This window comes from Lipophrys pholis, assembly GCF_963383615.2.
Source record: "Lipophrys pholis genome assembly, chromosome: 10".
Classification (NCBI taxonomy): Eukaryota; Metazoa; Chordata; class Actinopteri; order Blenniiformes; family Blenniidae; genus Lipophrys; species Lipophrys pholis.
In genome coordinates this window covers 31115099-31141697 of record NC_137640.1, presented here as the reverse complement: position 1 = coordinate 31141697, position 26599 = coordinate 31115099, and the positions used below count along the sequence as shown (strand labels likewise).

Sequence of the window (26599 nt, the reverse complement as noted above, 5' to 3'; positions counted from 1 at the left end):
GTAATTTTTACATATTCCCACGGGAAAACTTTCATCTTAGTGTTTATTCGTTTTTTCGTATTATTTCACTCGCACTCTGCCTCACGCTCTGCTGAACACTCTGCCTCGCACTCTGCCTCGCGCTCTGCCTCGCACTCTGCCTTGCGCTCTGCCTCGCACTCTGCTGAACACTCTGCCTCGCGCTCTGCCTCGCACTCTGCTGAACACTCTGCCTCGCGCTCTGCTGAACACTCTGCTGAACACTCTGCCTCGCACTCTGCTGAACACTCTGCCTCGCGCTCTGCCTCGCGCTCTGCCTCGCGCTCTGCCTCGCACTCTGCTGAACACTCTGCCTCGCGCTCTGCCTCGCGCTCTGCCTCGCGCTCTGCCTCGCGCTCTGCCTCGCGCTCTGCCTCGCACTCTGCCTCGCACTCTGCTGAACAGCGAACACTCTCGCTACACCTGCCGCCGGCGTTTACATATCAGAACATTGGAGGTGGAGAAGAGGAGCAGGTTGAACCAGCTGGGCGAACACAGCACTCACAGTGCCATCGGAACATTTTTATTGTCAATTTAGTTTACTGTTCGTGGCAGCTCTACAAAACTTAAAACCTACAATATCAAATGTAATACCTTGTTAATACCTGTTTTAAGGTATTAAATGCAGATTTTTTAATTCAGTACTTTTAAGACTTTTTAAGACCCTGCAGGAACCCTGTGTTGTTTTCTAGAAATTATGAAGGTGTTCACGTGACAATACTAATCATGCTAACACGTTTTCCACGGGTTCAGAAGGGACGAGTCCTCCTCCGTGTAATCTGGATACAATGCCAACTGTGCTAAGTCCACCTCTATGGCTAACGCCGCTAGCATCCCACAGACACAAAGCCAACATGGTCCCCTCCAGTTTCGTGTTGTCGAAGAGGCTAATCATGTTGTTCAGGCCAGGCGTTAGCTTGTTAGCTACACAACACATTTAGCTAATATAGCTAGTAAACTGCACAAAGAGTGAGCATGCGACAGAATGAATGAATGAATAAAGTAGGATTTCTGAGTTTAGCGTGTGAACAACATTTGACTCTGCAAATTCTTTCTCTGCAGATTCTCGTCTAATTCAAACCTGTTTTGTTGGAAGTAAATCTGGTGTGGTGACGGCAATGGAATTGCTCTGAAATGCAGACGAGCAACATTGCATATCCACGCCTACGGAATATAGAATCCAGGGTATAAATAAACTCTGAACGTTTTCCCGTGTCAGACTGAAAGAAAACTGTCTGTCAGTTTGGTTCCTGCTCTTCAGCATGAAGCTGATGATTTGTCTGACGCTGCTCTGGACCTCGTCTGTCACCGGTAAGTTGATTTGTGTTGACAGTACTCTGTCGTTCAACAAAAACATCTTGATTCTTCTGATGTAAAAACAACCATTTTAGATGGTTAGAATATGAAAGTTCCAGTTGTTGATAGATTTAGACTTCAGGAACAATCCGATTATTGAAGATTGAAAGTTAGCATTGAAAACCAGAATCAACTTTTAGTGTCATCGGATAAATCATCTGTTTCTCTTTTCATGACAGATAAAGCTCTTCTTTGAAAGAAAAAAAAAAAGTCAGGTCAAATTTGAAGTTTTTTTAAAAAATGTTTGTATTTTTCTTTCTTTTTTGTTTGTTCCTCTTGGAATGACTTTGGGGACTCCATTTTTTTTTCTTTTTTTAATGTGCTGTTTTCCACTCAAATTGCTTAAAAACCAGCCTCTGCATTCTCCATCTGGTGCTTTCTGGGCGGGGACGTGGCTCTCTGGGGTGGTTCGCTGGGGCCTCCCTGGGTCTGGGGGGCTGCCGGCCGCCGGGGTGGCGATGTCCGGGCCCGATGGCCTCGGTCCCCGGGGTGTCGCTACAGGCCCAAGTTCTCTCGCGGCTGCTCGATTTCCATGTTCCTCCGCTGATGGCCTTCAGTTTAAAGTTAAACTGCTTCATAAGCGTGTCTCTTCGCCATTTTCAGGGTTGTTAAAACAACGATGTTCTGCATAACGCACATACCCGTTCATTTATATACAATCCACGCCCACACTTCCCCCTTTAACGTTCTCATGGTGTTCTCTACTACGTCCGCTTTACAACAACAACACACACACATAGGGCGCACTGCACCATAGGGCGCACTGCGCGCTTTACCTGCTTTTTCTGTTGACTCTGGCGCCCTCTTCAGTGAAATGTCTTTGTCAAAAAAGAGAAAAGTGGACACAGAGTGTCGGATTTTTCAAGAAAAATGGACGTCTTCCTATCTGTTCACGGAGGTGAATGGTAAACCCGTGTGCCTGGTGTGCATGCAGCAAGTTTCGGTGCATAAGGAATACAATATTCGGCGCCACTATGAATCTCAGCATGGTGAAAAATACAACAGCTGAGGAAACAGAAGGTAAATGAAATGCTGGTGGGTCGGAGGAAACAGCAATCTGTTTTCACCCGGAGCCGAGAGGTCAGTGATGCTGCGGTGAAAGCCAGCTACGTAATTGCTAGCCATATAGCATTAGCGTCAAAGCCGTACTGTGACGGGGAGTTGGTCAAAAACTGTATGCTGAAGGCTGCTGACATCGTGTCCTGAGAAGCGACAAGCTTTTGCCAATATTAGCTTGAGGAGAAATACCGTGGCAGACAGGATTTGGGAACTATGGGCAGATTTGGACCGCCAACTGAAACGCAAAGGGGAGTCATTTCTGGCATTTTCTATTGCAATTGATGAGAGTACTGATATTACGGACGTCGCTCCACTGGCCATATTCATTGGTGGAGTTGACGAGACTTTGACTGTCACAGAAGAGTTGGTGCCTATGGCCGACACCACAACAGCTGAGGACATTTTGCGCTCCGTTGTTGGAGCGCTGGACAGAGTCGGGGCGGACTGGTCCCGCGCCGTAAGCGATCGGGAAAAAAAGGAAGGTGTTGTGACAAAGTTCAGAGAGAAAGTACAAGCCGCAAATGGAGGAGGTGATTTTTGGACATTTCATTGCATTTTGCATCAGGAGGCATTATGTTGCAAGTCGCTAAAAATGGATCACGTCATGGAGGTGGTGGTCCGAACTGTTAATTTCATCCGAGCCAGAAGGTCTCAATCATCGTCAGTTTGACAGCTTTCTCAGTGACTGTAACATCCCCCATGGTCTGCCATACCACACTGAAGGAAGAGGGTGGAGCAGAGGTGCTGAAGGAAGAGGGTGGAGCAGAGGTGCTGAAGGAAGAGGGTGGAGCAGAGGTGCTGAAGGAAGAGGGTGGAGCAGAGGTGCTGAAGGAAGAGGGTGGAGCAGAGGTGCTGAAGGAAGAGGGTTGAGCAGAGGTACTGAAGGAAGAGGGTGGAGCAGAGGTGCTGAAGGAAGAGGGTGGAGCAGAGGTGCTGAAGCGCTTCTTTGATCTACGTGGGGAAATCGGACAATTCATGGAGAAAAAAGGAAAACCTGTTCAGGAACTCCAGAGCCCACTTTGGCTGCAGGACCTTGCATTTATGGTTGATATTACAGAGCACTTGAATAATCTGAACTAAATGTTGCAAGGACGCAAAACAATGGTACCACAGTATTATGACAGCATTCAAGTTAAAGCTCACGTTATGGGAGACGCAGATGGCAGGCGGCTCATGTCCCCTGTCTCAGAGATGTGAGCGTTAATCCTGACGTGACACGGTACAAAGACCAGAGTTCAGGGTTGCTGAGGGAGTTTGAGAAGCGATTTCAGGTCTTTAGCCAACTTGAGACAGAATTTGCAGTTTTTCGCTCACCATTCACAGTCAGAGCTTCTGATTGGCCCGTTGACATGCAACTTGAAATCATTGATTTGCAGTGTGATGTAGAATTGAAGGACAAATTTGCTTCTGTGGGCTTGGACACATTTTACACGTGTCTCCTACCAGGCTATCCTAAATTGACGGCACTGGCTGCAGAAATGTTGTCCATGTTTGGGACTACCTACCTTTGTGAGCAGGTCTTCTCAGTAATGAACATTAATAAAACAAAGCTCACACTTCAATGAGATTCTGAAACTGGCTGCTTCTCAGGACATGATGCCTGATATTTATGCACTTGTTCAGGCTAAAAGATGCCAAGTTTCAGGGGCAAATACTGAGCAAGACTAAATCGTATGGAATGCTGCTTTCAGCATTGCACTAAATGTGTATGTGTTTGATGTATTTTAACATGCAGGACAGTGGGTTTATGTTCCACTAAACTATGAATAAATGTTTTGCAACATTGAACAATCACTGATCAGTTTTTATGCATAATGCACTTGAATAAATGTTAAAGTGAGTAAAAGTGTTTATATTAAGTGTGTATATATTTAGTAAAAGGGACAATTCATTTCATATAAAGATTTTTATAATTTACTTCTTCTTCTTTGCACTAATACAAAGAAAAAAAGTGGACTTATTGTTCGTTCTATGTAATTTTGGAATGAGTTTACTGGTCCGGCCCCCTTGAGATCCGATTAAGTTGTATGCGGCCCCAAGACCAAAATGAGTTTGACACCCCTGGTTTAGATAGAGCTGCTCAGGCTGGTTAATCTAAGAAATCATCTTACTGTCTAGATAGAGCTGCTCAGGCTGGTTAATCTAAGAAATCATCTTACTGTCTAGATAGAGCTGCTCAGGCTGGTTTAATCTAATAAAAGTTGGAAAGTATTTGGATCAGTGTGATAACTGCAAATAATATATGTAGCACAACAAGAATATTGTATGTTGTCCCCCACCCACCTGGAAATAGCTAATACCAAAATATCAGTCTCGTTTGTAAAAAGTTTATTTAAGTTACTTAATATTTCTGCATAAAATATAACAATCTTAAATAAAAGGGAAGGTGTGAGATCCGAGCACAGACTGTTACAAAACAGTTAATTGTCAACAATAAATACACAATAATCACCAAGAAGCGTTCAATTCAGCTAACAGGCGTTTATTAACAAAATGTATAAATTCATAAATAATTCTGAAATCATCTCATAAATCAACACATTCAAATAGCAAACGACATCTAACATGGAGATCTAATCTATTAAACAGCAACACTATGTACAAAGAGTGTGTGTGTGTGTGTGTGTGTGTGTGTGTGTGTGTGTGTGTGTGTGTGTGTGTGTGTGTGTGTGTGCGGTCTGAAGTGATGAGGGTGATGGGTATAATGACCTCAAACGCCCACCAGGTGGAGGCAGATGTTGGCGGGTCAGTGTGGTGACCGTGATGAACGATGAAGTAGTCCAAACTGTGTCCTTCTCGTCCAGCGGGCTCAACTGGGATTGGTCCTGTGGTTCCACTTCAGTGCTCTCTCTTCCGTTCCAAGGCAGCAGAGTCATTTTCCTCAGGGATTTAATCTGGGTCCCCTTTACTTCATTTTTTATGGTTTTCTTTCTTGAAAACATTCCATAATACTTATTGGTTGTCATTGGTTATATGTTAGATCCCTCATTAAAGAGAACTTGTGTTGCATCTTTTCCTATTTTTCTCTTCAGCTCAAGCTCTCCAATGCCTGTCCTGCTCAGACTCCTCCTGTTCATCAACAACCTCAGTGACCTGCTCCTCAGAGACCATGTGTATATCAGCAACCATTCTAGGTAGACTTTTCTTCTTCTCTAGAATTCCTCAATAAAATACATGTACTGCAACGTTCTGGCAGCTTTTCACCAACTACTACTAACTCAGTTTTCACTCTGTAGATACCACACTGGCACCATCATCTACAACAGAGACAATCTTCAAAGGCTGTGCAACGTCCTCCGTGTGTCCAACCACAGGAGATCAGACATTTTCACTGGATTCAGGCTCTTCAAGGGTTCTGGCATCTGCCAGATGTTGTGACTCTGATGACTGTAACGGAGAAACTCTTCCTGGTGAGGACTAATCCTCTTTAGTCTGTCTCATGAAGAAGATACACAGAGTCATTTGATATAATAAACTTCATATTGATGGTGTGATACTGAAATGTTCTCTCATCTTCTAATAAAACTCATTGTTCTTTAATGTTTCAGCTCCGATTCCTGAGGAAGACAATGGTGGACTGTGTTTCTTCTGTTTGGATGATGATAATTGTGATGTTTTAACACAATGTCAAGGAGATGAGGATCGGTGCTTTGAAGGAACTGGTCAGTTTTAAATTCATGACATCAAGATGATTAATGAATAACTTGGTTGGGAAGTGTATTGAAGTACAAATCATTAAGTACACAACTATTTTTGACGAATTCTAAACTTGATTCTTCTGGACCAAATTTACTTTCTCACTTTCTACACCAAATAAACACAATTTTGGAACGTTTGGAATTCGTACTCTCAGATATTTTAATTGAAAAAAACATTTATTTTCTTCCACAGTAACGAGCGGTTCTGAGGAATCTCGAGTTTCTGGTTGTATAACTCAGAGTGTGTTAGGAGCTGCTCCAGACCTGGGGATGTTTCCTCTCCTGCAGAATATTGGAACCTTCACCACTGGACCAATCAGCTGTCAAGGAGATCGGTGTAATGATGGGACACTAACAACTACTGCTCCACCAACTACAACTACTGCTCCACCTACAACGACAACTGCTCCACCTACAGCACCTCCTCCTCCACCTCTCCAATGCCTGTCCTGCTCAGACTCCTCCTGTTCATCAACAACCTCAGTGACCTGCTCCTCAGAGACCATGTGTATATCAGCAACCATTCTAGGTAGACTTTTCTTCTTCTCTAGAATTCCTCAATAAAATACATGTACTGCAACGTTCTGGCAGCTTTTCACCAACTACTACTAACTCAGTTTTCACTCTGTAGATACCACACTGGCACCATCATCTACAACAGAGACAATCTTCAAAGGCTGTGCAACGTCCTCCGTGTGTCCAACCACAGGAGATCAGACATTTTCACTGGATTCAGGCTCTTCAAGGGTTCTGGCATCTGCCAGATGTTGTGACTCTGATGACTGTAACGGAGAAACTCTTCCTGGTGAGGATTAAACCAGTTTAATCAGATGACCTCGGGGAACGACCCTTAAAAGGGAAAAGGACTACCACTTTGACAACTTGATGAATGTTCTTTCTTCCTCTAATAAATCGTCTCTCATGTTTCAGCTTTGACCCCTCAGGCAAAAAATGGTGGAATGTGTGCCGTTTGTATTCCTGGTCATGATGATAGTTCCTGTCTCATATTCTGTCAAGGAGATGAGGATCGATGCTTTGAAGGATCTGGTGAGTCTTCACATGATGACTTTTGTACCCTGGTCTATCAATGAGAATAGAATGGTTCCTTTCTGGGTGTCCTGATTGATCTTCATGAACTCTTCATATCAGATACTCTTTAGCCTTGTGGTTCTAGTTGTTAGCAGAGAATACTGGCTCTTATGGACTGTCTTGTATCTGAGCTCCTCCAGGAGTACTGCTGCTGTACCAGTTTGTTGGCTGTTGTAGGTATCGTGTTCACATGTTCTAGCAGATCGTTTTAAGGTCCTTTGGTTTCATCGGAGGCCCCCCCCCCCCGACACGGAGAACTGAAAGGTTCTGGCTGTCGTAACTGATGAGTTTGACTGGTTACTTGACGACAAGTTGGATCCTTTTGAGCCCCAATCTAGGAGCTGCTGGATTGCAACATACGGTAACTGCTATCCTTCAATGGTCCAAGCAGCCACAACAAAACAGTTTCTCAGTGAAGAGTGAAGTTTATTTGCAAAGTCCTCGAGTGATAATGTAGCACCTGAAAGCGAATGCTTGTATATAATTTATTTCTGTGTTTATAGTTAATATTGTATTCAACTTTAGTTGTTTATTTTCTGTTCTTGTGTTCATGTAGTTAATCATATTGGCCAGCAGGGGGCAGAGTGAAGACTGTATAAGATAAACAGAGCCAGTCGAGTGGGAGAAGAAGAGTGGCTTTGGTTTTGTTTTCCTGTGTTGAAGGCGAAGCTGTGGTGTGATCCCGTTTGGTTTTATGGCGACTTGATTCTGTACCTGTCCTGCCAGTAGGAAATAAAGTCAACTGTTCTTCACGCCACGTCGATGCCGTCTGAGTGGTGTAACAATAACGACAAACAAATCAGGAGTAAATGCAGGAATCAAATCAGGAGTGAGCACTATCAAACATAACAACACACACACACACACACACACACACACACACACACACACACACACACACACACACACACACACACACACACACACACACACACACACACACACACACACACACACACACACACACACACACACACACACTCTAAAAGGTGCAGCACAAACATTCCAGCACTTGATGGACTCCGTGTTAAGGGGACTGCCTTTCCTGTTCGTATATCTGGATGACATCCTGGTGGCCAGCGCCTCACCTGAGGAGCACCTGTTACACCTGCGGCAGCTCTTTGAGAGACTCAATGAGCATGGGCTGATCGTGAACCCAGCTAAGTGCTGTTTTGGACTGGCAGAAATTGAGTTTCTGGGCCACCATGTATCCTCACGGGGAGTGGTGCCCTTACCGGCTAAGGTGGAAGCGATCACTGCCTTTCCACACCCTAAAACCATCAAGTCACTGCAGGAATTCCTAGACATGATGAATCTTTAAAATCATTGCGAATGCAGCTCATTCGATGCGTCCCTTGTATGAAGCGCTGAGGGGTGGGAAGGCCAAGCAGGACATGGACTAGTCCCCAGAAATGATCCTGGCTTTCAAGAAAGCTAAAGCAGCCCTCTCTAGCACCGCCATGCTCGCCCATCCAGCTCCAACGGCCCCGCTAGCGCTCACCACCGATGCCTTGGACTACACAGTGGGGGCGGTATGTGAACAGTGGGTGGAGCTAGGCAGCCTCTGGCATTCTTCAGCAAACAACTGCGTGGCGTGTCAGCGGTCCAAAGTACACCGTCACACCAAGGCCCCCCTTGAGCCGTTCTTTAGTCCTGAGAGGAGATTCGATCATGTGCATCTGGACTTGGTGGGTCCACTCCCTCCCTCTCAAGGCTTCACTCACCTCCTCACAATGGTGAACAAGACCACTAGGTGGCTGGAGGTGATTCCTCTGGCATCAACGACGTCCGTGGAGGTGGCACGCTCCTTCATATCCACCTGGGTGGCCCGGTTCAGCACACTATTGGACGTCACTTTGGACAGAGGCTCCCAGTTCACCTCTGAGCTTTGGACAGAGGTGGCTAAAGGCCTGGGAGTGCAGCTACACAGGACGACGGCTTTCAACCCTCAAGCCAATGGACTGTGTGAGTGTTTCTATCAAACGATGAAGGCCACTCTCCGAGTCACCCTCACGGACACCAACTGGATTGATCGGCTGCCATGGGTCATGTTGGGCCTGCTTTCGGCCCCGAAGGAAGATCTCCAGTCATCGTCTGCAGAGGTGGTGTTTGTTCAGCCGCTGCGGGTCCCCGGAGAGTTCCTGCCAGAACCATCAGAACCCTGGTTGGTTTCAGCCAGGCGGCCAGTCTTCAAGGAGGTGCCCCGCATGTTCGACCTGGCTCCAGCTTCTGCGGTCCTATGTCCCGAAGAATCTGATGGCAGCTGAATACAGCTGCACGGTGGTGCAATGTTTAGCGCTCTCGCCTCACAGCAAGAAGGTTGTGGGTTCAAATCCAGCCTGGGGCCTTTCTGTGTGGAGTTTGCATGCTTCCATGCATGTGTGTTCATTCCCAAAAACATGCCCTGGGGGTACCTGAGCAAGACCCTTGGCCCCCCCCAGCTCCCATTGAGTGCTATCGGTATGAATGTCCGGTATGAATGATTAATACATTGCAATATGTGTTCAATGTTTCAGTGGACCAGCCAGTGGAAGTGTGCGGGTGTGTCGCTGACGTGTGGGGGTGTGTCGGTGACATGGGGGTATGTCAGTGACGTGTGGGGGTGTGTCGGTGACATGGGGGTATGTCAGTGACGTGTGGGGGTGTGTCAGTGACACGGGGGGGTGTCGGTGACATGGGGGCGTGTCGGTGACATGGGGGTATGTCGGTGACGTGTGGGGGTGTGTCGGTGACATGGGGGGGTGTCGGTGACATGGGGGTGTGTCGGTGACATGGGGGGGTGTCGGTGACATGGGGGTATGTCAGTGACGTGTGGGGGTGTGTCGGTGACATGGGGGTGTGTTTGTGACATGGGGGGGTGTCGGTGACATGGGGGCGTGTCGGTGAGAGGGAGATGTTTGACAGGTGAACTGTCCTGCTGCTGGAGCCAATAAAGTAAAGCTGACTCGACTCCTCCAGTTTGCAGTAAAAAAAGTCTTTCCATCTGTCTATCTATGACATTCTGACTATATATATTAGATTATAAATGATGACTATTGAATCTTAGAAAAGGGATTTGATAACTTTTACTTCTTCTTAGCCCTTTTCTCAGATATCAGATATATGATGTATGCATGTTTAATATTATTTGTGGGTATATTCAGATATAGCTGATATATTTTGTCTAACTATATTTTCACAAGCTATAAATAATTATAATGTTGTCAAGGTGTTTATATATGTATATGTATGTGTATATGCAGTATGTGGCTGTAGGAACATCAGAATTCAAGGATGTTACTTTCAAATTACAACCCTTGTTTTTCTTCTTCTTCCACAGTAACGAGCGGTTCTCAGGATTCTCCATCCTTTGGTTGTATATCTCAGAGTGTGTGTGAAGCTGCTTCAGACCTGGGGATGTTTCCACTCCTGCTAAATATTGGAACCTTCACCACTGGACCAACCTGTTGTCAAGGAGATCAGTGTAACTGGAACTCCTCCAGAACCTCGACCTCGGCTCCTCTTCACTGTCAGAACTGTTCTGACGCTTCTTGTTCATCCACCACCTTGTTGCGGTGTCCCTCAGGGTCCATGTGTAGTACCCTCACTATTCCAGGTAGAGTTTTCGTCACGTCAACAGTCCCTCAATGACTTTCCTGTTTCCTGTTCTGTCAAGCTTCTCTTTGTCTCTGCAGGCGGAACAGCTCGGACGGCGATTCTGTTCCCAGGCTGCGCTCCGTCCTCCGTCTGTCCGACTCCGGGGAGTCGCAACGTTTCCATCGACATGGGTTTCTTCACGTTACGAGGAGCGTTGACCTGCTGCAACACCGATGACTGCAACGCCGACGCCGCTGATGCTCTTCCTGGTGAGGACTTCTCTCTGATGGCCATTTAAAACTTAACGCATAAAGTTACGTCGGTAATAATGAGACTTTCCTTCTCCGTCTGGTTGCCAGGTTCTGGCAATCGTTTTACAACTTCTCCACCTGGTTCTGGTGGATCTGATTCTGTTTGTTCTGATGGATCTGGATCATCTGGTTCTGTTGGATTTGGGTCATCTAGTTCTGGTGGATCTAATTCAGCTGGTTCTGATGGATCTGGATCATCTGGTTCTGGTGGATCTGATTCAGCTGGTTCTGATGGATCTGGATCATCTTGTTCTGATGGATCTGATTCAGCTCGTTCTGATGGATCTGGATCGTCTGGTTCTGGATCGTCTGGTTCTGGTGGATCTGATTCAGCTGGGTCTGATGGATCTGGGTCATCTGGTTCCTGTGGATGTGGGTCATCTGGTTCTGGTGGATCTGATTCAGCTGATTATGGTGGACCTGCTGATTCTTCAGCGTCTTCGGTATCTGTAAACACTGGATTAAGTTCTGATTCAGGTGGAGATGCTGCATCTTCAGCAGGTTCTCCATCAGAACCACACACTGGATCGGGTACTGGATCATCTGGGTCTGGTGAATCTGAATCATCCGGATCATCTGATACTGGTGGATCTGATTCAGCTGGTTCTGGTGGATCCGAATCATCTAGTTCTGGTGGAACGGCTTCTGGTTCTGGTGGAGCTGAATCATCTGGTTCTGATACGTCTGGGTCATCTAGTTCTAGTGGATCTGATTCATCTGGTCCTGCTGGATCTGATTCAGCTGGTTCTAATGGAGCTGGACCATCTGATTCTGGTGGATCTGAATCATCCGGATCATCTGGTTCTGGTGGATCTGGGTCATCTGGGTTTAGTGGAACAGCTTCTGGTTCTGGTTGCAGCTGGACCAGGGCAGGTCTGGTCCACCTGCTGCTGGGACTCCTAACATTCACTGCCTGTCAGAACTTATAGAACCAGCAGGACTCTGGAACCTAGTCCACATTGTAAAGCCAGTCCAGACTGGTGTGTCTGTCTCTTTAAGAGGCGGGGCTTAAATTCTGTGAGTGTCTTTAAGAGGCAGAGCTTAAATTGTGTCTGTCTCTTTAAGAGGCGGGGTTTAAATTCTGTGTGTGTCTTTAGGAGGCGGGGCTTAAATTATATGTGTCTTTAAGAGGCGGGGCTTAAATTATGTGTGTGTCTTTAGGAGGCGGGGCTTAAATTCTATGTGTCTTTAAGAGGCGGGGCTTAAATTCTATGTGTGTCTTTTGGAGGCAGGGCTTAAATTGTGTTTGGTAGGTGAAATTATGTTTCTGTTTTTTAAAACTTTTGTATTTACCAATTTTTTTAAATTAATCTTTATTTTTTGTCATGTCACACTTTTGTTTTGTCATTATTTAGTCGGTTTTGTCACTTTAACTTTGTTTTTATAGTCTTTAAATCATATTTAGTCTTTAATTGTATTATGTTGTTTTTTCTTATGTTTGTCATGTTTGACATATATTCTTGTCATTCTGTCATTTTTCACTGTCTGTATTTTTAAGGAACATTTTAGTGACACGGCATTATTCTGTGTGCCTGTCTCTTTAAGATAGACGTTTGACACCTAACTCTTGCACTGTTGGGAGTGTCCTGGTAAAATGATATCTTGGCCTTATACTCTTTATATTTGATCATCAGAGGCTTCCTACCTTCCTGGCTTTAAGCCAGCAACTCTTGGTTCCACCTCCCTTCTCCAGCAAGACCTTCTCTGCCTGGGAACCAAGGTCAACGCTCTGCTATTGCTAAAACTCCACAGTTCAATAGTTCTGCTTCAAACCCCCCCTCCTCCTCCCCCCTGGTGAAGACGCTCACTCTGTCCTGCAGACAGCTGAATGCTCTCTGCAGGATCCTGGGCCTTGGGACCCCAATAAACTTCTCCTGACAGAAAAACCTGGTTCTAACGCTTTGTTCCAAACAGCACCGACAACAACAACAACACATCCACGACAGGAGAACGTGCACTAAACACACATCAAACATGCAGAACATTCTGGAATAGTGTGCGATGACTTTTGTTAATTATTCGGCAAACTTGTTTTGCAAAATTGCAAGACGCTACGACACATTTCCTATTAAAGGGAGATAAGAGTTCTGTGAAGGAAAAAAAAACCTCGTCGTCAAACACTGGACTACAATGGCTACACTAGTGAGGCACAACACATGAGAGGAGGAGGAGGAGGAGGAGAAAGAGGAGGAAGAGTGGAAGAGGAGGAGTGAAGAGGAGGAAGAGAGGAGGAGAAGGAAGAGAGAGCAAGAGAAGAGAGGAAAAGAGAGGATGAGGAGGAGAGAGGACGAGGAGGAGAGAGGACGAGGAAAGAGGAGGAGAGAAGAGGAGGAGGAGAGAGCAAGAAAGAGGAGAAGGAGGAGGAGGAGATGAAGAGATGAGGAGGAGAGAGGAGGAGGAAAGAGGAGGAGAGAGCAAGAAAGAGGAGAAGGAGGAGAGGAAGAGATGAGGAAAAAGAGAGTGAGGAGGAGAGAGGAGGAAGAGAGGAGGTGAGGAGGAGGAGGAGAGAGGAGGAGGAAAGAGGAGGAGAGAGCAAGAAAGAGGAGGAGGAGGAGGAGAGGAAGAGATGAGGAGGAAGAGAGTGAGGAAGAGAGAGGAGGAAGAGGAAGAGTGGCTGAGGATGAGAAAGGAGGACAGAGGAGGAGAGAGGAGAGGAGAGGAGAGAGGAGAGAAGGAGGAGGAGAGGAGGAGAGAGCAGGAGAGAGGAGAAGGAGGAAGCAACAGAAGGAGGAGGAGAGAGGAGAGAAGGAAGAGGAGAGAGGAGAGAAGGAGGAGAAGAGGAGAGAAGGAGGAGGAGAGAAGGAAGAGGAGAGAGGAGAGGAGAGGAGGAGAACAGGAGAGAAGGAGGAGGAGAGAAGGAAGAGGAGAGAGGAGAGGAGAGGAGAAGAGAAGAGGAGAGAAGGAGGAGGAGAGGAGGAAGAGGAGAGGAGAGGAGAGGAGAGAAGGAGGAGTAGAGAGGAGAGAAGGAGGAGAAGAGGAGAGAAGGAGGAGGAGAGAAGGAAGAGGAGAGAGGAGAGGAGAGGAGGAGAAGAGGAGAGAAGGAGGAGGAGAGGAGGAAGAGGAGAGGAGAGGAGGAGAAGAGGAGAGGAGAGGAGAGAAGGAGGAGGAGAGAAGGAGGAGGAGAGAGGAGAGAGGAGAGAAGGAGGAGAAGAGGAGAGAAGGAGGAGGAGAGAAGGAAGAGGAGAGAAGGAGGAGAAGAGAGGAGAGAGGAGAGAAGGAGGAGGAGAGAAGGAGAGAAGGAGAGAGGAGAGAGGAGAGAGGAGAGAGGAGAGAAGGAGGAGAAGGAGAGAGGAGAGAGGAGAGAAGGAGGAGAAGGAGGAGGCGGCGGCAGCTCCTTTCCCACCCAGAACCGATGTTAACAGGTGTTCTGCCAAAAAGTGATCCCCGTCCACAGGAGAGTCCATTGTCTGGTGTCGCTGGAGACGTCCCTTCTGTTTCACCTGCTCTTAGTCAGGATTTACAGTATAACATAGAAATATACTAAACTGTATCACATGTGTGTTATAATCATAATAATATAAGCAATATAAAATCTATAATTTCTTTATTTTACATGTAACCATTGGTAAATCATCTCAACTGTTGTTTGGTTTAGAAGTTGTGACGGTTTGTTGGGGGGGCGTGTGGGAAGGTTTTAGTTTGGGGTGCCAGCCAGGTCTCTCTCCTGACATGTAAGAGGTTTTTAGTCAGTACGTCGTTACGTTAATATAGTTACACAACCCATCACATTGCTTCTTTCCCCACATCAAACATACACAAGGTAATACACAAATGAAATGTACACCCTACTAATGTGAAATGTGAAAACACTTCTGTGTTTCTGATTTCAAAAGGAAATGTTGTATTTGGTCTCAGTTCAACTTAAATCATTCCAATAAAAAAAATGCAGAGAAATCGCAGTTCAGTTCATCAAAAGCAAATTTACTCCCAACGGGAGAAGAAGAAAAGAAAAGAAAAGTCTAGATGGAGGGGACGTGGCTGGGACAGTGTTTTAGGACGTGGCTGGGACAGTGTTTTAGGACGTGGCTGGGACAGTGTTTTAGGACGTGACTGGGACAGTGTTTTAGGACAAGGTTGGGACAGTGTTTTAGGATGTGGTTGGGACAGTGTTTTAGGACGTGGCTGGGACAGTGTTTTAGGACAAGGTTGGGACAGTGTTTTAGGATGTGGTTGGGACAGTGTTTTAGGACGTGGTTGGGACAGTGTTTTAGGATGTGGTTGGGACAGTGTTTTAGGACGTGGTTGGGACAGTGTTTTAAGATGTGGTTGGGACAGTGTTTTAGGACGTGGCTGGGACAGTGTTTTAGGACGTGACTGGGACAGTGTTTTAGGACAAGGTTGGGACAGTGTTTTAGGATGTGGTTGGGACAGTGTTTTAGGACGTGGCTGGGACAGTGTTTTAGGACGTGACTGGGACAGTGTTTTAGGACGTGGTTGGGACAGTGTTTTAGGATGTGGCTGAGACAGTGTTTTAGGACGTGGTTGGGACAGTGTTTTAGGACGTGACTGGGACAGTGTTTTAGGACGTGGTTGGGACAGTGTTTTAGGACGTGGCTGGGACAGTGTTTTAGGACATGACTGGGACAGTGTTTTAGGACGTGGTTGGGACAGTGTTTTAGGATGTGGCTGAGACAGTGTTTTAGGACGTGGTTGGGACAGTGTTTTAGGACGTGACTGGGACAGTGTTTTAGGACATGGTTGGGACAGTGTTTTAGGATGTGGCTGAGACAGTGTTTTAGGACGTGGTTGGGACAGTGTTTTAGGACGTGACTGGGACAGTGTTTTAGGACATGGTTGGGACAGTGTTTTAGGATGTGGCTGAGACAGTGTTTTAGGACGTGGTTGGGACAGTGTTTTAGGACGTGGTTGGGACAGTGTTTTAGGACGTGGCTGGGAAAGTGTTTTAGGACGTGGTTGGGACAGTGTTTTAGGACGTGGTTGGGACAGTGTTTTAGGACGTGGCTGGGAAAGTGTTTTAGGACGTGGTTGGGACAGTGTTTTAGGACGTGGTTGGGAAAGTGTTTTAGGACGTGGCTGGGAAAGTGTTTTAGGACGTGGCTGGGACAGTGTTTTAGGACCTGCATAAGGCCTTTGACACAGTCAACACAACATTTTGATAAATAAACTTCAAAAACTACATTTTTCCCAGCAGGCTCTGAGTTGGTTCAAATCTTATCTGGAGTCCAGAGGACAGAGTGGACAGATAGATGGCACAATTTCAGCCCCTCTGGAACACAAAACAGGGATTCCTCAAGGCTCCATATTGGGCCCCCTGCTGTTCTGTCTTTATATAAATGACCTGCCAAACATCTGCAAAGAGGCTGAGTGTCAACTTTATGCCGATGACAGCGTTATTTATGTCCCAGCTAAGACTCCAGAAATGGCTGCAGAGTTACTCAACAAACAGTTGGTCAGTGTCTCGCCATGGTCAGAGGACAATTGTCTGTCTTTGAATCATTCAGAAACAGTTGCTATGTGTTTCTCTCTGCGCAATAAATCCCTGGAGAACTTCCAGATACTGAGAAACAAAAAAACAGTTGATAATGTTGAGACACAAAATGTCTTGGGGTTGTCTTGGACCTCCAGTTAAAATTGGACGTGGACACAAAGACAATATCAAAAAGGATCAAGACCAACTTGAATTGCTTCTGTTTAATAAAACCTTGTTTATCCATGAACGCTGCTAAACTGTTCTTCCTCTCACGTCTCATCTTGTTTCACTGTGTGGGGACAGGAAAACTGTCCCCTCTCTGTACAAACAGGCACTAAAAATGGTGGACAGGAGGACAGCCCATGAGGCGGCACTACTGGACAATTTTAGAAAAACACAATTTTCAAAATCGTTTTTAAAATTAAACTTTAAAAATGTTTATAATCTTGTGCCTGAGTTTGTATGCAAAATGATGTATAAATGTGGTGTCACCACTAGGGGGCGCTGCAGACGGTGACTGTAAACCAGCAGAATGCAAAACCACTTTGGGTCCAAGCAGCTTCTCAGGTCAGGGTCCACAGATCTGGAACAACTAGAAACCCTCACAGATCTGAACCAGTTCAACAGCAAAGCAAAGCGCTGCTTAAAGACCAACCCAGCATGCAGACATTAAATACATTTAAAAAAAATCTTAACTATTTATATCATAGCCTGTTTTATGTAGAACTATGTACAACTGTTTGCTTGAGTCTGTTTCATGTTGGGGACCGGGTCTGCAAATGAGCCTTTGGCTGGACGGCTCATGGGCAAGGCATCGGTTGGTATAGTTGTACCAACGCTCTCTGTTCTGTCCCTCTTAAATAAACTAATAAAGAAAAGAAAGAAAAGTTTTTTTGCTCCATATTTTCACGATCATTTCCAGTTGACCTATACATTGGGCCATCACAAGTTGATACCGACCTCTGACCTCTGACCTCTGACCTCTGACCTCTGACCTCTGACCTCCCAACTTGGAGAAATGTTTCTGCACTGAAAAAAGAAAATAGTTGGACCAACTGAATTGAATTGCTTCAGTTGGTAACACCTAATTGAACGAAGTTCTTCAAACTTAAGTGAATTAATTATTTTAAGTTCAAAGAACTTGATTCATTTAGGTGTTACCAACTGAAGCAATTCAATTCAGTTGGTCCAACTATTTCAAACCATTTTCCTTTTTCAGTGAAATTATGTACATGTAAATATTAAGGTGGTGCAATGACATAGATTGTCATATAAACAGGACATTTTGAAACATACATTTTTATCCATTACCTGAAGCCCCCTGGTGGCTTATGTCCACATCAGAATTGCACACTGTGCAAAATGCATGATGAGGAACTTAAGAGGATCACAAGCATGGCCACTGTTCTTCATATTTATTCAAAAACTTCTGGGGGACATGGACCCTCTTCTTTTTGGCAGGTCCACTGCCCTGTCCCTCCATGTCTTCGTCTCCCTCGTCTGGTCGCAAAACCTGCGGCGAAAGATTTGTTGGCTTCATGTTTAAACTGTATAAATAATCACATTCCTCCTTATATACAGGCCGACTTCTATCTGCATTGGAGATATATAAAGGCTAACACACACACACACACACACACACACACACACACACACACACAGTTTACCTTTGTAAGCGCCAGCTGCAGCGAGTGGGGAACGGAGGACGGAGAGGGAGGAGGAGGTGGAGGAGGTGGAGGAGGTGGAGGAGGGGGGCGGGCAGTTACGCTATCGGTTCGGTAGACTCGTTATTCTCCACTTTTCTACAATGATTGGCTGAAACTGCTTCACCACGCTGCTGCGTCGTGTTGTCAGACATGAGTACTGCCGCAGCTTTTTGCGTGGTTTCGAGGGGCGAGTCATACCAGCGTATTTAGATGTCACGTTGCGTACAGGTTGGCAGGTTTGCTTTACGCCCACGATCTATTATGACACTGTTCAACAGCCAGAAACTTGTCTGGGTTCTTTCACTGATTTAGAGTAACGTTGATGAGCTGAATCCAGAAATAACATGGTTTGGCTCAATCGGGTCAACTTTTTTAACTAAGCCAGTTACATGTTTTTTGCCGTTTGTGTTTGCATGTACAACTATTTTCACTTTGTATGATACAAACATCTTACTTATTTCTTGAAATAAAGGAACTCTGAAGAGTTTGCATGCGCCAATTGATGACTGAGTGGTATTTTTTATGTTACAGCTGAGCAGAACGGCTTCGACCAGAAGATCCTGCGAACATAAGCCTGACATTTCTGCTCCATCTGCAGCGAATACGTCGTCGTTCCTAACAGAAATCTGTCACAAGTTTCAGAAAGCGTGCTACCATGCTTATTTTGGTATGCGGGGCTGCATGGCTCGGTTGGTAGAGCGGTCGTCTCCCAATCAGAAGGTTGGAGGTTCAATTCCAAGGACTCCCTGCATGCCTGTCCTTGGGCAAGACACTGAACCCCAAGCTGCATGATAGGTGAATGTGGTGACCCATGTAAAGCACCTTGGGGCTGCTGTCAGTGAAAAGGTGCTACATATGAGTCCATTATCAAGCTTGGGATTCCTATGATTTGGATTGTACTATTGAACAGAAAGAACCCATTGGACAGTCGTCCACTTCCTGACATTAGTGAGGAAGGTTGAACAAGTAATTGAGGAAGAAGTGATTCTCAACGATGACACTCCCCATCCTTTCTCCAAAAAAGAGCTAAATAATCCAGCTTTATCAACGTCTATTACTCAACAGAAATCGACATAACATATCATTAAAATGATTTTTTTCTCAAAAACCTATTTTCTGGACAGAAATATTAACAAAAATCAACAAACAATGACATAAAATATAATCAATGCAATCAGAATCAGACTTTCTTCAAAACATAGAAACGTAAAACCTGAAGTGATCGAGAGAAACAGACGTCATTTTCAGATTCAGCGGTGGAAAGTTGTCCGAAATCAGTTAAAAAACAGACAATTTACAAAAACAATGTAATATATTTCAACCCTGCCTTGTCATTCTAACTCAATTCGGCACAAACTTGGGCTATAAATTAAATTTCTCTAAAAGTGAACTTCTCCCCATCAACCCCCTGTCTAAGACGATACCGTCGTCCTCTTTTCCATTGAGAACAGTCTCGGAAGGGTTTAAATACCTGGGCATATTCAGTACTACCTCTTTTCAGAATCTTTTCAACAGAAGTTTCCGTCCTCTCGTCAACAAGAGTAAGCTGGATATGTCCCGCTGGTCTTCTCTGCCCCTCTCTCTAACCGGCAGAGTTAACTCGGTAAAGATGGTGATTCTCCCGAAATGTCTGTATGTGTTCAAACCCATCCCAATCTTTAGAAGAAATTCATTTTTTCAACAGTTAGACCAGACAATAATATCGTTCTTATGGTTGAGCCAGACGGCCCGCATCAAAAAAACTACTCTACAACTTCCCAAAAAGCTCGGCGGTCTTGCGCTACCTCACTTCATACAATACTATTGAGCATGCAATGTCAGTAAACTCTGTCACTGGCTGGACAAAGACCCGACACCAATCTCTCATGGGCTGAGATAGAACGGCGATCTGCAAGGTTCTCTCTGCAATGTCTCCTCACCTCTCGCTTCCTATCAAGACTAACAACATTTCACAGAACCCCATTGTTAACAACTCATTGAAAAACTGGCTACAGTTCTGTAAACATTCTGGCTTAAATAATCCTTCAATTTTCACGCTGATTGTTAAAAACCATCTATTTCTGCCCTCCCCATCAAGTCCTGCATTTCAAATCTGGCGAAACAAGGGTCTGCTACACATCAAAGATCTTCATAGAGATAACATATTTACTGAATTGATGGAGCGTGCAACCAGGCTTGACCTAACCCACTGTCATTCTTTCATTTTCATCAAATCAGGCACTTTGTCCAAACTATCTACCCGCACTTTCCTCACCACCACCCAGGTCTTTGATCGACTCACTGCTCTCTCTTGACCCGGCACAGAAACGCTGCATTGACTCCCTTAACCCAACCCAGTTGACACAACTGAAACAACCCTGGGAGGAGGAAATAGGAACATCTATATCAGATAGCCGATGGGACCAAATTTGCTTGCTCGTTCACTCCTCCTCACTATGTGGTAGGCACGGATTATTACAATGCAAGGTTCTCCATAGAGTACACTGTACAAATGCCTGACTGGCAAAAATCTACCAAAGCAGCAGCGGCAGTTTTAATAGATGTGATCACACACACATGCTCTGGTCCTTTCCAAATCTCACTAACTTCTGGCAGCAGATTTTGACACCCTTGCTTGAGACAGAACTTCTCCCTGAACTTCTCCCACTGCACTGTTTGGATCTCCTCCAACTACAACAACTAATCTACCTGTGAAGAAATGCTGCGTAATATCCTTTTCAACATTACTGGCCCGACGCCTTATCCTGTCCAGATGGAAACAAGCACTCCCTCCGACACACAATAACTGGCTGAAGAAGGTCCTAATCGATATTAAACTGGAAAAGATTCGATTCTCACTCAAAAACTCAAATTCTGTCTTTAATGAAACCTGGCAACCCTTTATAAAACACCTGTCCAACGTCACTATCCACCCAGAAACTACTGAGACCCCCCCCCCCCCCCCCCGCCCCCCTCTATTGTCCGTATGTAATCAATATCTTTATTTCCAATTTTGGCTTTGTTTTGTCAGTTTTTTGTCGTTTTGTTTTGTTTTGTGTCTTTTGTTGATGTTGTTGTTGTTGTCTTGCTTTAAAAAAAAAAAAAAGAGAACCCCCCCCCCCCAAAAAAAAAGAACAAACTCTTTTTCAGGTCCCTGTCTGCGTCCGCTCCTGTGTGTCTAGCTCACTTTTCCAATCATCCCATTGTCTTCTCCCTTTGTGTTCTCCTATCTGTGTGGTTACACGAGTTCCTGTGCCGTCCCTTCCACTGTGTATTAAACCCTCCCCCTCTCTTGTCTGGGTCGCTTCATTTCCTCAGTTTGTTTCATCTTCGTCGTGTTTCCCTGCTTCCCAGTGTTGCTCTCTGCTTTGTTTCACATTCTTACTCCCTTGGACAATTTACTCCTCCAATTAACTGTTTGATATGGAACTCTGAGTCTGCGTTTGGCTCCACCCACAATCCCTGACAGTCTTCCATCCATCCATCCACCCATCCATCCACGCCCTTCATCACCGACTGCTGCAGGTCTGGAGCTTCAGTATCCATGTAATTGAGGCCACGCTTCCACGTACCCGGGTCTCTGAATAAACTGATTTCTCTGTGTTTCTTACATTTATACATAAACCAGCTAGGACTCACCACAAACGATGATTCCTGAAAACTCTGGCCACAGTGCAGATCTGGATAAACTCTGTGTCTCCGGTTTCTTCTAAAGAGAGGAGCCGGAGATTCCCGTCACAATATGTGTATGCAGGTCCGTGGACATTGTGATTTTATTTTGTAAACATAATGGGGGAAATGTGCGTTTTTGTTAAAAACTCAGGTACGTGTTAACCGTACAACATTTAAGGAAGGCGTATAGAAACCTCCTTCTGGCTCCTCTGAGGGCATCTTCAGGATGTGTGGACATGATGTCCCTCAGACGTGTTTTGGAACTTTGTTTGCTCAGTAGGATAGTTCAGCTGTTATATAGATCGGGTATCTTTTCGGATACTAAACCAACCTTACAAAGCGAGCGCGTTCCAGTGAACAATCCAGCTCTTACCATCAGTGACCTGCCATTCCATATACCCAAATCTGGCTTCACAAATTTATGAATCAATAGCACACGTACTTTCTCTAAATTATGCAAAGAACACTTCAGAACTCTAACTGATAAACTGAAAAATTATCTACAGAATTGGAAGTCAATTAATCTCTCTTTGGCCGAAGAGATCAACGGTATTAAAACAAAGTGTTACAACCATGCTAAAAGATTCTGGCTAACGAACAGGCAGTTCGTTCCTGATTGAAGCACTCGCAGCACTTTATTCCAGCACTTTAAATGTTCACCAGCACTTTGAGCAGCACACAGCACTTTAAGATCGGGCTATTTGCACATAGAAATAATTTTGCTCACAATTGTTGTTTTAACTTATTTATTGAATTTTCTGTTGTTGTCCGTAGATCCGGCCGTCTATAGTTGTGTTGATTTAATGGAGGTTTTATCAACCTACAATGGCTGAAGGAGAAGGAGACATTTGGTTGCTGATTTATTGTCTAACCATTTTCACGAGGGACTTTTCCAAGAGGTCATTGATCACACTGCAGCGCTCCAAGTGCAGAGGTCCAGTGTAATTCACTTGCACTCACTTTTCCCACAAAAAGTTATTGAGGGGTGCATTGACTCAGACGAGCACAAGTGAAGGCCGAGGTCTGAAATGCTCTGACCTGAACAATAATAAACGCTGAATATATATGACATCACAAAACAACCTGAAACCTTTACTCTATAACAATAAAGAACACATTTCCTCAAGCCAATTCTTGTAATAAACTGTAGCCTGGTTTAACAATACACAGTTACTGTACATAAATGGAGAAAATATTTTGTTTAAATCTCTGTTTTCAACCACATATTTCAGTACATCGTGATGCTGCTTACCTTGCAGAGCAAGACTGAACAATACGAAGGAATGGCATTCCAGTGTCCTGAGAGGGACACGCTTAACAGAGTGCATTGTGTGCTTTTGAACCAACCAGTGCAAGAGTGACACCTACTGGCATAACGGCCTTACAGTTGTAAGTCAGTTTAATGAGGTGGTGTAAATTTCAATATGACAACATAACTTGTCCATGTGAGTTATAAAATAATAACTGGATCTCTTAAAAACGGATCATGACCCCCAGTGTCTCTACAATATTAATGCCCGGTACAAATAGTGCTGGAAATTTTGTCTTAATTGATAAAGGAATATTAATTATGATGTAACATTTTAAAACTTGAGCAAGTGGTTCACCCGATTGCAATTATAGAAGAAGAGGAACCCAAACAAAACAATTCAGGATGGTGAGAAGAGCGCTGCGGAGGACTACTTTTTGTCATCGAGCTGAGGATCGGACCTGGCAGCGGTCAGCGTTTTCTTGTTGGACGAGAAGCAGGCAGGAAGCCAGAGGAGCAAGAGAAATAAGGTGAGTGGATGCAGTTGTTACTAGGGATGTCACGATCACAGTATTTGTCCCCGATACCAATTCGATTTTTCAGAATTGAGTATCGGCCGATACCGATACTTTCCCGATCCGATACTCACATTGTTTTTGCGCATATATTATCAATAGTGTATTTTTGGAGCGACTAAGAGGTCTTATGCTAAAAGCACTATTGGCAGAAGCTTTGTTTAGCTAGAACTTATTGTAAAACTCACTTATTGAATCAGAATTCTTCTCAGAATGACTTAAGAACTTATTTAAACTTTATTCAGTCAGAACAACAAAAACCCAGTTACACTCTGCAGTCTTGTTTCTCTTATTTATCTTAACTTAAACTACTTCACCTGCATTTTTTGGCAAAAAAAAATATTTTTTAAATGAAACCCAGTGAATCAGTTTGACTAACATATAAAGTATAAAAAACTACAACATAAACAGTATTCAGTAAAACCAATTCCACTTCAAAGTGTCTTTGGCTGGTTGGGTTGAAAATAAGTCCTTAAAGTACAAATACAATAATAAAAATAAATAAATAAATCTTAAACATAAATACTCTCAGGCTCCAATGTAACTTCTTTGTGTATTAAATTCCAGTTTACCTTAAAGCAGTATGAGAGGTTTGACCTGAATGTCACTAAACATTTACATTTCAATGTGAATTATAAATACTTCATTCTACTTCAAAGTGGTAAAACCTGTTTGACAAAAGTACTCTGAACGTAGTTCTCTCAAAAACTTATTCAGAAAACAATCTTTTTCCTCCCTGGTCTTCTCTCAAAAAACCGTCCACACCTCACTATGAACACGGCTCTACTCAAGGCTTCAGGGCATGTAGTACCCATGCCAGGCCTTTAGGGGCGCTGTGACTCACCAAATACAACAAAAACGGAGAAGACAGACCACATAGAAATTTAGAAGTAGACTTCTGCTCAGAAACACAGAAACCACTATATATAACTCTAGTTTTATAGGTCTATGGCCCCGCTCTGCCTGCTTCTAGCTTCTGCAGCTCCACCTGAGCTTGTAGTTCCTGATTGTTGTGGTTATTAGGGGACGTTGTGGACCGCGGTGGGGGGAGGAAGGAGGGGGGCCATTACGTCATCTTTTTTCCACGAATGATCGTCTTTGCAGGGGTTTGAGAATTTACCCACTCTGGGACCCGTGTAAAGAAAAACGTCTTTGGGCTCCTAAACACCGCCTCATGTGGACGATATTACAATTGTAATAACAAGCAATTTAAAAATTGGTCTTTAAAGAAACATTTTTGTCACTTTAACATTTCTAAACACAGGATATTTTAACACCAGCTTGCTAATATATCCTTGCCGTACTCGCATAACTTTTTAAAGTTAAATTAAGAAGAAATGAAAGCATCTGGAGGTGAGTTTGTAAAGTTTACAGAGCCTGGCCGCCGCAACACCGCGTTGACAGTTTGAGTTCCGAGTGCGGCCCCCCCTTGCGTGGAGCAGGACTTGGTACCTCCTCCTCCGGGCGGACGGCCTGGCCAAAGATGTATGGTAAGTAGTGCGGCCAGGCCCGGCCTGGCAGCATTCGTTCGGCCCGGGCAGTTCTAGTGTCCAAGACCAAGGCCGGAGGAGGCTGCCTCGGGACGACGAACGCCCTCCGAGGAGAGAGCACGCTCACGGGCTGCCTCGGGACGACGAACGCCCTCCGAGGAGAGAGCACGCTCACGGGCTGCCTCGGGACGACGAACGCCCTCCGAGGAGAGAGCACGCTCACGGGCTGCCTCGGGACGACGAACGCCCTCCGAGGAGAGAGCACGCTCACGGGCTGCCTCGGGACGACGAACGCCCTCCGAGGAGAGAGCACGCTCACGGGCTGCCTCGGCAGCCTGGACCTCAAACCGAGCCAAGATGGCGGCTCGGCCACAAACGGTCTCTTATTACAAGAACAGTCCAGTGAAAAGTATTTCTGAAAGCATTTGAGATTAGAAATAAGCCGTGCAGTTGCTGCATATGCCCTTGTTTTGGTTCCACTGCAGCAATTTAAATGTTTTATGAAAGTTACATGATGCCTGAGCTCAGCCCCTGTGCCTCATTAGCATACAGTTGACAGAATTCAAATTAGCTGCACAACGCATAACATTAGTTATCTTTCAATCGTAACCTGGATAGTATTTCTGTGATGTTTCTAGTTGTTATGATAAAGGCTTTAATACAATATAATCTAATAATATTGTGTCTGTTGTAGGTGCAGATAGTTGTTGATAGTTGTCCATTAAAGTTGGCTCTGACTGGATTAAATGAAGTTATTTGTTTTGCAGTTGTTCCACTTACAATGAAAGAACAAATGTGAGTCATTACAAGGACAGTCATGTACGTGGAAGACGGGGCTTAACCAGCATTTACCCAAATTGTTGAACTTGGCACTAATCCCATGTAGATTTAGCAAAACATATTAAGGAACATAAAGAAGTTTCAAATCCTTTGGCCAGACTTCACTGTGAACTTTGCAATTTTTCAGCACCAACCAACATCAAACAATATTTTCTTCATTTAATGAGACACTTGAGAGCTCAAGAGACTGTTAATCGTCCATTTTTGGGGTGCTCCCTTACATCAAGGATTTTATCAACATTTACTGCCCATAAAAGTCAATACCATCATGCACCTGCGCTTGTTGATTTCAAATCGGACCGTTTTAAAATGTCCCAGTCAGATCTTTGTAAATGATGAAGAGGAAGTGTTGAACAATTCAATGTCATCATATGAATCTTTGCCTCATTCTCAATTTCAGCCAGTGAATGTTTCTATTCAGTGGCGCTCGCAAGCAGTCCTTCATGTGTCACAGTCAGCAATTCAAGAAATTGTCGATGACTTATTTGATGTTGGAGAATGTGCTGGGCAAGTAACTTGGTGGATAAGAGAAAACATTTTGAAGGAGCAT

General features: G+C 44.7%; 1 protein-coding gene across 1 annotated transcript; it reads left to right on the top strand.

Annotated features, from left to right (window-relative positions):
* The first annotated feature begins 1241 nt into the window (after nt 1–1241).
* Nucleotides 1242–12581, top strand: LOC308116103 (uncharacterized protein). The gene is made up of 10 exons (XM_080474093.1): nt 1242–1329; nt 5466–5567; nt 5670–5843; nt 5982–6095; nt 6325–6660; nt 6763–6936; nt 7062–7178; nt 10540–10815; nt 10895–11065; nt 11156–12581. Exons 1-10 carry the CDS (start codon nt 1281–1283, stop codon nt 12034–12036), a joined length of 2394 nt encoding a protein of 797 aa, XP_080330219.1. The 5' UTR covers nt 1242–1280; the 3' UTR covers nt 12037–12581.
* Nucleotides 12582–26599: the final 14018 nt, after the last annotated feature.

What these genes read in the sequence shown, in the direction of transcription:
- LOC308116103 (XM_080474093.1), top strand. Translation starts at nt 1,281, where the DNA reads ATGAAGCTGATGATTTGTCTGACGCTGCTCTGGACCTCGTCTGTCACC. An exon ending in CTGGACCTCGTCTGTCACCG is followed by an intron (nt 1,330 to 5,465) that starts GTAAGTTGATTT and finishes TTTTCTCTTCAG; the next exon opens with CTCAAGCTCTCCAATGCCTG. An exon ending in TCGATGCTTTGAAGGATCTG is followed by an intron (nt 7,179 to 10,539) that starts GTGAGTCTTCAC and finishes CTTCTTCCACAG; the next exon opens with TAACGAGCGGTTCTCAGGAT.